The 13273-nt window shown below is 37.9% G+C and overlaps 1 protein-coding gene across 1 annotated transcript; it reads left to right on the top strand.

Annotated features, from left to right (window-relative positions):
• The first annotated feature begins 967 nt into the window (after positions 1 to 967).
• On the top strand, positions 968 to 13273 carry LOC103023763 (uncharacterized). Its single transcript, XM_022686226.2, has 5 exons — positions 968 to 995; positions 4821 to 5168; positions 5256 to 5606; positions 12689 to 12717; positions 13142 to 13273. The coding sequence occupies exons 1-5, from the start codon at positions 968 to 970 to the stop codon at positions 13271 to 13273; spliced, it is 888 nt and encodes a 295-aa protein (XP_022541947.2).

The raw sequence follows: 13273 nt of genomic DNA on the forward strand, positions 1-13273 counted from the left end.
CAGCACATATATATACATATATATATAGGTGTTACACCGTATATATATTGATCAGCTACGGTGTAAGACCTATTGTCGTTTGCCACTGTGTGTCGATCTGGCAACCAGCATGAGCTTCTTGTCTGAGGACAAGCGGATGGGGCAGACAATAAAGTGTTTGGAAACTGGACTCCTGTAATCATTTCACACACGCATTTATTATTGATTATTCCTTTAAGACATTGTTAATCATTCTGAATTTGTAACCAATGTCTCAATTCATTAGTATTTATTTAGTAATGTTTAATAATGCAGTGTAAAGTAATTACTGTAATTTGTGACCCATTGTAAAGCATAACTGAAATTTCTAATTTACAATACATTTGAATTACATTTGGGATACCTGCTAAAGCACAAAACACATTAATAAATAAAACCTATATTAAATTATACCCATTTTTTAACAAAATAGTTTATTTTTATACAAGCATGCAATGTAACATATATATATATATAAATTTGATAATTTTAAAGATCAGTGTTTGTCGCATTTGCGTCCACCTCCACATCCTGCTGCAAACCCTGTCAGTCAAAGTTGAAAACATGTAATCGCATTGCCGCATATTCCCAGGTATTTTATTACAACGTCTTAATTCCAAAATGTCTACATGTTCCAGAAATCATGTTCCAATATGGGAAAAAATGGAAAGTTTTTTTTTTTTTGCATTCAGACAAAAAAAAGTCTATATTCCAAGGATGTCTGTAAATATTGATGTCAAATTTCTTTTACGTAAACCACTTAAACCACACACAAGATAGAGACCCTATCTTTAACTTTTGTTTGAAAGAAACCAAACTGATAATATCTATTTCAGCAACAATATTCTCTAACCTCATACTAGCATATCACCCCCTGCTGTACATGCCCTCTTGCTTTACCAGTTCTGACCTATTTTAATGCACTGTCAGCCACCCACCTGACAGCAGCATGTCCCAGAACTCTCCGTGTGAGAAAAGTCAGTTAACCTAAGACAGATACAGCATCAAGAGTTTCAAATCACACCTATCTGATGGTTCATATTTGGGTTTTTTTGCCTTTAAAAAAATGAGTAGAAATATTTTGATTTTCATTTCCATTCTCTTGCCCCGAGTGTGTAAGTATACATTTATAACAGTTATTTATTATGTGCTTATGCTTTTTTTACTGTAATAATAGTGACAAAATGTACACTTGTGAAAAAATTGTATATTTAAATATAATAATAATATAATAATAGTGTATTTAAACTACCTTTTAAATACTTTTCTCTAAATGTTTTATCTACTTAATCTATATTTTAGTATGCATTGAAAAAGTATATTTTATTTTCTTGTGTTAATTTTGTTCTGGTGATGTACTTAATAAAAATATATACTTAGTATTATTTTACAAACCTCCGTTTTTTATGATAAAACTATACTTTTACTATATAAACTATATAAAATGTACTTTTATATTATTTATTGCATATTTCTGCAATTAAACTGTACTTAAGTAAAATTTGATAGCAAAGCATTAATTTTGTGTTGCTCATACAAATTAAAACTGTGCTAATAAACCTTTTACGTTTTAAAATTATATTTTAAAAGTTAACTTTAGTTAGTTTAGTGTAGGAAAAAATAACAGCTAATGCTTGCAATGAGCTATCTTGCTTTTGTTTTTACCAGTTTATATTCATTCTTCCAAATGATAGTGATGTTAAATCTATGATCTGTACTTTAATCACTTACTTTAATAACTTTAATATGTTTTTGATGATCAGTTGGACAGCTTACACAAATATACTTAAATTGTATTAAATGGTGAAAATAATATTATGACTAGTATACTCAGTATACATTTTTAGTGCAAATGTATATAATTTTAATTACAAACATGTAGCAATTAGAGTAGTAAAAGTGCAAATTAGTTGTTTCAAAATAATTTGATTTAAGTACAAACCTTTTTTTTAATCATAATTTAAGTATACTTTTTGTTTATCACTGATGCAAGGTGATTGTTTTCTAGTTCTTCTAATTTGAAAACTCAATAAATTGCCAGTGTTAAATCTAGTGATGGCATAGTTACTTAAAAACGTAATCTGATTACAGATCACCTATTGCTACTTTATGGATTACTTGATTTTAAAAGTAACTAAGTTACTTTCAATTTATTTTTTTTATTAGTTACTTTATTAGTATAATTAATACGCCCCTGCTGCTACGACAAAAATAGTTTTATCAAAACTTCACTTTACTGAAAGCTTCACTTTTTGGGGACTTGTTCTGTTACACTGTAAACCCGGATAAGTTGAATTTACTTTAAAAAATTGAGGAAACCGGTTGCCTTAAAAAAAGTTAAGTAATGGGTAATGAAAACTCAAGTTAACATAGCTTAGAACATCAAGTTATTACAACTAAAGTGGAAGATGATTTAACATTTTAAATTTTTGTTATGCTATAAGACCAGATAAGGTGAGTTTACTCAACTTTTAAAAAAGCAGCCGGTTTGCTCAATTTTTGAAGTTACATTTGCCTAAATAATTTGAGGAAACTGGTTGTCTTAAAAAAAAAAATAAGTAATGGGCAATAAAAACTTGTGTTAGCATAATTTAAAACATCAATAATATTACAACTAAACAGGAAGTTAATTTATTTCTAAGGTAGCCCAGGGGGAATCACTACACACTGATGGTGAGTGTCAGTCAGAAACTGTTAGACACACCCAGTATATGCAAACAGATTGTAACAGAAGCCAATGGAAAAGAAGCTTTTAATGGCAACAGAATAAACTAAGATCTCAGTTTAAATGTTTATATGTGCCCACAAATCAGTTCAACTAACTTAAAATAGTTGAGTATTGTTTAGAAATATCCAATTTTATGTAAAACAGACTTAAATCATTTGAGTTCAAACAACTTACAGGTTTACAGTGAAGTGTAGCGCTTTGTCTCCAGCACAGACTGAACAACCAACCTTGATATCTTTAGCTCATACAAACTCAAAATAGTGCTTTTATTTTCAGCTATAGAGAACATCTATCTGTGTGTGTGTGAGGAGGACAGAGCCCAATTGCTAGTTTTTAGCCTGTTAGCTTGAAAGCTCACTTGCCTATTGTTATTTTGGCATGATTGCGGCCAACAGCAACCATTATACGTTCCAGCAATAAAGCGACGACTGTGTTTCTTTATCCTGATTACTGCCTCTTGACTGTGGTCATGATGCTCAAGGGAGCTAGTTTCCACCGTAGCTCTGCGAGTCAGAACGAGAACAAACTTCGGTTCTTTTCCAGTGGAAAGATGAGCAGAAACTGGGTTAACCTATTAACTTGCCCTGACCCATATACTGTATATGCTACAGGTATAGGTGATGGTGGTGTAGGTGATACAAAAACCCTTTTCTCTGCAGTTAAATAACTTACATACATTCTGAAAATTTGAGGACTTTAAAATATCCTAACACTTGGAGAAGCTGCTTTTTTACCCTCTACTTCACTTAATAATTCCAGATCAGTAACAGGAATCAACCCAAATTCTGCTGGTTTAACCCTTGTGTGGTGTTCGGGTCTGTGGGACCCGTTTTCATTTTTCATCAAACAATACTAAAAAAATATTTTTTCTAACTCAAACTCATTGGCATTGGCTCATTTTTTGTGAAAAACATATATCAAAACACATTTTCGATAAACACACACTGTACACCCCCCTCCCCCCACACACATTTATATTACATACAGTATGTTTGGCCAAGGGCTAATAAACATTGCTTCATTTGTAAATTTGAAACTAAACAAATTTTCTACTCATATCTTAAGTTTAATTCATTTTCTTTTACATTTTATTAAAAAACTAATACAAAAAGAGTAGCACTTTTTGAAAGAAATGTAACATAAGAAAGGTAAAGGGCAAATATTAACCATGTAAGCTGTTTATATTGCTTGCTATTTAGGTGAAGCAAGCATGTGTAAAGCATTTTAATGTAAAATTGCTTAATTTTGCTGAATTAAATACAAGTAACAAAGTAAACGAGTAACAAAAATATAACACCACCCAAGGGTTAAAAATAGACGTAAAAACTAGACAAACATAACAAAACTAAACGTTTGGAGGTTATGAACTGCTTGTTTTGTATTCAGGATTTGTGTTGATTTCAAAATGAAGTTCAGAAAAGAGATAATTTTATGATTTTATTCAATATATTTTGACAGTTGCAGATTTACTTGACTATTTTTCCATACTTTCTATTACAATTACAATTATTTATGTTTTAAGTAACATTCTTTATCAAATATGAAACATTTTTATGTTATGCTTGAAAATGAATCCTCAATATTTAGGGGAGTAATATCAGACAGAAAATGAACAAAAATATTGGCCTGTTAAGGGGTTAAAGGGAAGTAATGGGCATTTATTGTAGCCTGCTTGGTCATGACTTGGAAATAAAAAAGGTGGTCATGCTAAAACAACAAAAACGTGCGAGAAAGAGAATTTAACGTGCTGCTCCACCCTTTCAACAGGTCCAGCCGGATGCTACAATGAAATGAATACGGAAAATTACAAAAAAAAAAGCACAGTGACTTTAATCTTTAAGTAACTTTAATCTGATTACTGGGCTGGAAATAGTATTTGATTACACATTAAATTACTCGTAACATGTTACTAAGTATCGCATTACTGACATTACTGGTTAAATGAGTTGTTGAAATTTAATACCAATTCAGCACTGGCCAATTTACTGTGTAATTTCTTAAAATAATAGAAGTAAAAACCTAATTTATGCAAACAAATCATTATAGAACTATATAAAGTAATTGTTTTTTTTAGGTGCTGCTTATACTGATATAAATCAGCAGGATCATTTGAAGATCTCTGAAGTTGGAGGCAGTGTTAATCTGTCTTGTTTCACTTCAAAAGCGAGTAGAAGCACCATCGCATGGATGAAACAAAAGCTTGGAGAGAAACCTCTGCTAATTGCTACATCATACCAGCGTCAACCCGCAGCATTTTATAATGACTTTGATAAGGATGGTCGCTTTAAAATGCTGATAGCAGCTGAGCATTTTAATTTGAGCATCTCCAATATAGAACCATCAGACTCCGCAACATATTACTGTGCCTCCTTATTTATATATGAGATCAGCTTTGGAAATGGCACCTATCTTCTTGTTAAAGGTATGACAAATATTCCAAACCTTTTTATTTCAATATTAAGAAATTTTAATATTGTAGATACAGACATGCTATATTTTCTTTCTTGAGGTGCATCACTGACAAAGCACAAAGTTCTCCAGCAGCCTGTGATGAATCCAGAACATCCAGGAGATTCTGCAACACTGCAGTGTACAGTCAAAACCCAGGACTGTTCAGAAGATCATAGTGTGTACTGGTTCAGACACAGATCAGGAGAATCTGATCCAGGAATCATCTTCACTCATGGAAACAGGAGTGATCAGTGTAAGAAAAGCTCTGAGACTGTTTCTCCTACACAGAGCTGTATCTACAAACTCCCCAAGAACAACCTCAGCCTCTCTGATGCTGGAACTTACTACTGTGCTGTAGCTGCATGTGGAGAGATACTGTTTGGAAATGGAACTAAACTGCATCCAGAAGGTACAAAAAGCATTTTACAGAGAAGCGAGTTCAGTAAAGTAATGTTTACAGGTTTTTTTTATAAACATGTAAAAACACATATATTTAGTTTATTACAATGCTTCTTTTTTCTATTGTACACTGTGTGAGGAAAGAAACGGTACTGTACAGGTGGGTCAAAATCAAACATCATTTAATCTGACCCTTGTTAAAAGAAAGTATATTTAAGAGAATTGAAAGTATGTTTAAATTAGGTAAAGAATACTAAAAGTATATTTTCAGTTTAATACACTTTATGAAAATGCACATTAAATATACTTTATCTGTATTTCCATAAAAGGTATTTTTAAGCAATGTGCTTTAAATTATATGACGTGTTCATACAAAATATATTTAGTGACATTTAATAATGCTTAAAGCTACTAAAGTGCTTTTTAGTGTATTTTATTGTTCCAGTGTCATTAAGGTATATACAATATGTGCATCAATATGCAAAAGTGTATTAAAAATAATATTTAAAGTTTGCTTAAGTTTAAAATAGTACATGTAGTATGTACTTTAGTACATATTTTAATTTTACTCCCATATTAAGTATATTTTTAAAAATATACTTAAATACACTTCAGATACCACTTCAGTTTCTGAATCAGTTTTTCTGATTTTGCTATTTATAGGTTTATGTTTTAGTAAAATGAACATTGTTGTTTTATTCTATAAACTAAAGACAACATTTCTCCCAAATTCCAATTACAAATATTGTCATTTAGCGCATTTATTTGCAGAAAATGAAAAATGGCTGCAATAACAAAAAAGATTCAGAGCTTTCAGAGCTCAAATAATGCAAAGAAAATAAGTTCATATTCATAAAGTTTTAAGAGTTCAGAAATCAATATTTGGTGGAATAACCCTGGTTTTTATTCACAGTTTTGTTAAATGGCAATTTTACCAAATAAATCATCCTTAAAGAAATTAAGCAAGAAATGTGCATAGTCTGATCTCTTATAAAAATTAGAAATAGATAAAGTGAAAAAAAATGAATAAAAAAACTTGTTTATTTGTTTGGAAAACTGGAAAATGTTAGATTTTAGGTTAGATTTTGAGAATGATCAAAGTACATTTAAGTTCATGTACAAAGGTACACAGGAAAAAGCATACACTCAAAGTTATATAGCAACTACAAATACTGTATATCCATTAACTAAATCTACCGAAAACTCATATACTTGCAAGATGGTGACATGAGTGGCATCACCCCATTTCTGTTTTGGTCCCACTTTTTTTTTTGAAGCATATAAATAATGATTAACTTCTTTAATCAAGTTTTAACTTTAATCAAGGCTATTCTTTCTTATGGTTTTTTTTTTTAACAGACTGCTGTACATTTTGGAGTCCAGCTGTTCTTGCTTTGACATCTTCAAATGTAATTTGTGTGTTTGTGATCATAATCATGGGAGGACTGTTATGCAGGAGTCAACAAAAACGTAAGTTTTTAACTAATATTTTTCCTTCTAACAAACAGAACAGCAAGACACTGTTGTCTGACATGCTTGTTTGCTGAAGTCACAACATGTTGTCAGTCCTGTCACTGTCTGTCTGCCTGCCACGGACTCTAGTGCTCACACAAAAGACCACATTTCCCAGGATGCTCCGGCATTTAACCTCCCTGATAATCCTGAATACATGACGCCTCGGCGACCTTCTGATTAGTTCATGTGTTTTCCCCTTTATAAATAACTACTGCTTTTATTCCCTCATGGCCTGGTATTGAATCTATTCCCGTAGCTATTTAGCAATGCTTATTTTTTTTGTTAGTTCCAACCACCAAAAGTGTAGGTGTCAGGGTTGACCCAGGCAGAGAGACGAGGAGGCGGATGTAAACACAGGTAGGGTGAGAATTTATTAAACAAAGAGACAAGTAAACACGTAACAACAAAATAACTAAACAAACGAGGGAGGCTAGAGAACATAAAACTAAACAAACGCTGGAAAATAAACTAGGAATAAACAAGAGAGAGAGACTAATGATAAATAAACAAATAAACAAGTAAACAAGAAACAAAGAAAAACAAGAAACAGAGGCGAGCTAAAACTAACAAACAAACAAGAGATACTAAAGATAAACAAACGGGGAGACTATAAAACTAGGCAGGATAAACTAAAACAGGGCAAGGGAATAAACTAGGGAAAACACAGGGAACTAGAAAATAACAGAATAAACAGGAAGATAAATATAAACTACAAACAAATAGGGAGGCTGACAAAAGCAAACGAGGAACTGAATAAATACAAAACTAAACAAGGCAGAGCTGTATAAATTTAGGGAATAAACTACTAAAAGACTAAACACTAGGTGACTAGGGAACACAGAAGTAAACTAATAACTAAAGCTAGACAAACAAAACACAACTGAACAAAACAAGAATTACACAAGAAGATAAACAAAGAACAAGGGACTCGGGCTAAGGCTATGAAACACAGAGAGAGACAGAGAAACGCAGAGAGACAGACAACGGGGGACAGTGCAAAGACCGACAGAGGACAAGTAACAGAGGAAGTCTTTTAAACATAACAGGAAACACACTGGGAGTGGAAACACCTGGGGAAGGGGTGGAGCTACAAATGAGACATGAGGTAATGGAAAATCACAGGCAGAACACAGGGGCACGGGTCACGTGGGACAACACAGGCACGAGGACAGACAGGAAACAGGGCCAGGCGTGACAGAAACCTCCCCCTAAACGCGCAGCGCCCGAGGCGCGTAAAAACAAACCCCGGGGGCTGGCGGCAGGGAGAGGCCGGGGAAAACAGGAGACCAAACGGGAGACTGGACAGGGAACTGGACAGGTGACTGAGACTGGACGGGGAACTGGACAGGTGACTGAGACTGGACGGGGAACTGGACAGGTGACTGAGACTGGACGGGGAACCGGACAGGAGACTGAGACTGGACGGGGAACTGGACAGGTGACTGAGACTGGACGGGGAACTGGACAGGTGACTGAGACTGGACGGGGAACTGGACAGGTGACTGAGACTGGACGGGGAACTGGACAGGTGACTGAGACTGGACGGGACCGGACATGGGAACAGGGACGAGAACATTGACGGGGACGGACACAAACACGGTGACTGGGACAGGAACAGTAAAACCACAGGGGACAGGAACAGGCACGAACACAGATACAGGGACCAGGACAGGGAGAGACAGGGGAACCAAAAACACAGGTGGGTGCCCAGGACCGGCAAAAGTCTGTGGGGATAGCCTGGGCACATAACTGGGGGCAAAGTCAGGAGGCCTAGGAGCAGGCCTGGAAATACGGGGCCTGGGCCCAAACATAGTTCTGGGAGCTGCTGGTGCCGGAGCTGGAGCAGCTGGGATTGCTGGTGCCGGAGCTGGAGCAGCTGGGACTGCTGGTGCCGGAGCTGGAGCAGCTGGGACTGCTGGGGCCGGAGCTGGAGCAGCTGGGACTGCTGGGGCCGGAGCTGGAGCAGCTGGGACTGCTGGGGCCGGAGCTGGAGCAGCTGGGACTGCTGGTGCCTGAGCTGGAGCAGCTGGGACTGCTGGTGCCGGAGCTGGAGCAGCTGGGACTGCTGGTGCTTGAGTTGGAGCAGCTGGGACTGCTGGTGCTTGAGTTGGAGCAGCTGGGACTGCTGGTGCTTGAGTTGGAGCAGCTGGGACTGCTGGTGCTTGAGAGAGCGGCGTGGCCGCCGCAGAAATCTCGGAGAGCGGCGCCGCCGCCGCTGCAGTCTGTGAGCGCGGCGCGGCCGCCGCTGAAATCTCGGAGAGCGGCGCGGCCGCCGCTGAAGTCCCGGAGAGCGGCGCGGCCGCCGCTAAAGTCTCGAAGAGCGGCGCGGCCGCCGCTGAAATCTCGGAGAGCGGCGTGGCCGCCGCTAAAGTCTCGAAGAGCGGCGCAGCCGCCGCTGAAATCTCGGAGAGCGGCGCGGCCGCCGCTGAAATCTCGGAGGGCGGCGCTGCCGCCGCTGCAGTCTGGGAGAGCGGCGTGGCCGCCGCTAAAGTCTCGAAGAGCGGCGCGGCCGCCGCTGAAATCTCGGAGAGCGGCGTGGCCGCCGCTAAAGTCTCGAAGAGCGGCGCGGCCGCCGCTGAAATCTCGGAGAGCGGCGCGGCCGCCGCTCGTATCATGGGGTGCAGCGCCTCAGACGCGTGCTTCACGGGGCGTGGCATGAAGAGATCCGCTGCAGCACTGGAGCCCGAAGCTGCGGGTGAAGTAAAAACCCGGACTGGATTCCTACTCTTTCGTGCAGAGTCCGGCGTGAGGAGCGCGGGGAAAGTCATTGACCGCGGCTGGCTCGCCGCGCAGGGGGTCTCGAAGCGCGGTTCCACTGCCACCGTGGAAGGAAGTAGCGGCAGGAGGGCTGGTGCTGGAGGATAGTCCTCTTCCTCCTCGCTGGACGCAGGTGTGAGGAGATCGGAGTAGTCCCAGAGAAAGGACTCCTCACAGCCTGCATCCGAGTCACCCCCTTCCTCCTCGGGGCGAGGACCGAGGCTGACAGCACACACCCCCAGCGCCCCCCCAAAATTTTCCCCGCTCCGGAGGGAGTCCTCCCGCGCCTTGCGGGCTTTTCGGGCCTGTTTCCTCCGAGACTTTTTTTTCTTATGAGTCTCGGTGGGCACCGCTGAAGCTGGGCTGACGGGCTCCAACCCGCGGAAAGGCGCTGGGAGCGGGTCATCTCCCCGGATTTGCTCGGCCAGGAGACGGAGAAACTCCAGGTCCGCCTTCCTTGCAGCGTGCCAGTCTGCTACATCCATTGCGGTCGGTCTTTTTGTCAGGATTAAACCCAGGCAGAGAGACGAGGAGGCGGATGTAAACACAGGTAGGGTGAGAATTTATTAAACAAAGAGACAAGTAAACACGTAACAACAAAATAACTAAACAAACGAGGGAGGCTAGAGAACATATAACTAAACAAACGCTGGAAAATAAACTAGGAATAAACAAGAGAGAGAGACTAATGATAAATAAACAAATAAACAAGTAAACAAGAAACAAAGAAAAACAAGAAACAGAGGCGAGCTAAAACTAACAAACAAACAAGAGATACTAAAGATAAACAAACGGGGAGACTATAAAACTAGGCAGGATAAACTAAAACAGGGCAAGGGAATAAACTACTAAAAGACTAAACACTAGGTGACTAGGGAACACAGAAGTAAACTAATAACTAAAGCTAGACAAACAAAACAGAACTGAACAAAACAAGAATTACACAAGAAGATAAACAAAGAACAAGGGACTCGGGCTAAGGCTATGAAACACAGAGAGAGACAGAGAAACGCAGAGAGACAGACAACGGGGGACAGTGCAAAGACCGACCGAGGACAAGTAACAGAGGAAGTCTTTTAAACATAACAGGAAACACACTGGGAGTGGAAACACCTGGGGAAGGGGTGGAGCTACAAATGAGACATGAGGTAATGGAAAATCACAGGCAGAACACAGGGGCACGGGTCACGTGGGACAACACAGGCACGAGGACAGACAGGAAACAGGGCCAGGCGTGACAGTAGGAGTGGATTTGACATGGGGCACATTTGCTAATATGAATCAAAGCCCACCCTTGACTTAATGACTTAGAACAACATTTGTGGAATTACAGTTAATCACAAAAATATATATATATTTTTCTGTACTTCTGTTTATTATATATATGTGTGCACTGTCTGATATATATATATATATATATATATATATATATATATATATATATATATAAATATATATATATTTTTATCGCCTAATATTTAAAACAATAAACAGGTTTGGTAAATATTATTATTATTGCTCCACTCTTAAAAAAAAACAAAACTCAGTAGCGTTGTGTTATGTGTTTTTTTTTTTTTTTTCTTTGGTGGCATAATTCTGAACTGAAATGATGGAACACAGTGCACTACTGAGAGCACTTCTTACGATGGAGTCCTTCTATGAAAAAGAATGTTATTTTATTTACTTTATTTGTTTCATAAAGATTTTTGGCAAACGTTTGATAACCCAAACCCTCCTAGTCTGTTAACATAACAATATATTATCCAAAAGTCATTTTTACTGCAGTATATTGTCATTGTTGTGATGTATTGCTCTCATCACTGACTTCGTGTGAAGCTGCAAGAAAGTCCCGACCATAGACTGTGTATAGCTGGACAGAGCATCGTCTCTCAAAAGTGAAGCCACCACAAGTTCGTAGTTTTCCCGCCAAATTGGGCTTGTTTGAAAATCCAGTCGCGGGTGAAAATTCTAAGTTGGCGGGTGCGTTTTTTTGTACTAATTTTAGAAATGACTGCAGCTGCAAAAAAAATAAAAATAATTAAAAATTTAAAAATGTGGGTGTTGCCTTGAATGTTACATGAAAATGGCAGGCAAACTTGTAGAAGTCCAGACTAAAATCTTCCTAGGAAAAGAACTAATAATACACTAATGTTACAATAAAATGAACTAATGAGTTAAAGGCAAATAGCAATAGTGATGATAAATCCCTTATAAACAAAATACTAAGTCGTACACGCAGGTGTTTTGCAATTTACTTCAAAAGTGTGACATTCATATATTTTGGGCTAGTTTAAGCTTCTGAAGGGACAACTGTTTGTTGTTAGAAACTGGCTCTGGTTGTTATGTGGTCTTTCACTATGTTTAGGCTTGAGTTCATATGCCTGTTCAGTAATGTCCTGCAGTCAGCAGCTTTACTCAGGGTTACCAGCTCCAAAAAAAATGTCCAGTCCAAAAAAAAGGTCCAAAACTCACTTGCGAAACACGCCGTCAAAATAAAAGTCTATTTTAAAACAATTTCTGGGGTATCATTTTTCTACTTTTTCTACTTTTTTTATAGCCTTCTCTTTGCTGACCTGTTTTGTACTTTGACTACTATTTTGTCTTGCCCTTTTGCTTGTTTATTGGATTTCCTGTGTATGACCTCCTTGTCTGCTCACTCTGGTGTGTTGTTTGTTTATTTTGCCCTTTGGTTACTGATCCTGACTATTCTTATAAGTTCAATGCCCGATTTGATAAATTGTGTGTTTGGTATCCGCTCTTATCTGTTTTGTGTTTGGGCACCAGTGACACAAGTACTTATTTTTTCTTTTTTTTTTAAAGGTGACATTGATGCCACTCAGCTGAATGAGGTAAAAGCAGTAAGTCGGTGTAAATGTACAGCTGTGGATCTTTTTTTTAACCATGTTTTATTTGTTTGTTTATTTATTTACAATTTTGCAATTTTGTAAAAATATAATTTTGATAATACTACATTTCCAATGTAGAGTAACACAGCAAAAAAAGCAAAAAACTAAAGGAATTGGAATTACTTTTTATGGTATTGCTCCAATCTATTACATTTAGATAAAACATTACTGATTTAGTAGTAAACTAACTAAGACTTGTGTGATTAATGTCTGATTCAGATTGCTTATAAGAAACATGCCAGACTGTAAATTTGGAAATAATTTTAAAGTATAGGTGAAAATGTAAAAAGTAAAAGCATTTTTTCCCATCCATTTTTAAAATGTGCTGAATCACCTTCTGTTTCGGTTTATCAACCTGCTATTTTAGGCTGAAGACAGAGACACCATGAAATACGCATCAATAAGTTTCACACCCAGAAACTCGTCCTCTAGAAGAACTGGAAAGATGGACCAAGACAAGAGTTTGTACGCAGAAGTGAAAATACAGGAGCAAAAATGA

This window comes from Astyanax mexicanus, chromosome 8 (assembly GCF_023375975.1).
Source record: "Astyanax mexicanus isolate ESR-SI-001 chromosome 8, AstMex3_surface, whole genome shotgun sequence".
In the NCBI taxonomy this organism is placed as follows: domain Eukaryota; kingdom Metazoa; phylum Chordata; class Actinopteri; order Characiformes; family Acestrorhamphidae; genus Astyanax; species Astyanax mexicanus.

Coding starts and splice junctions, on each gene's coding strand:
- LOC103023763 (XM_022686226.2), top strand. CDS start 968: ATGTCCCAGAACTCTCCGTGTGAGAAAA. Junction 5,169..5,255: donor CACCTATCTTCTTGTTAAAG/GTATGACAAATA, acceptor TTCTTTCTTGAG/GTGCATCACTGACAAAGCAC. Junction 12,718..13,141: donor ATGCCACTCAGCTGAATGAG/GTAAAAGCAGTA, acceptor CTGCTATTTTAG/GCTGAAGACAGAGACACCAT.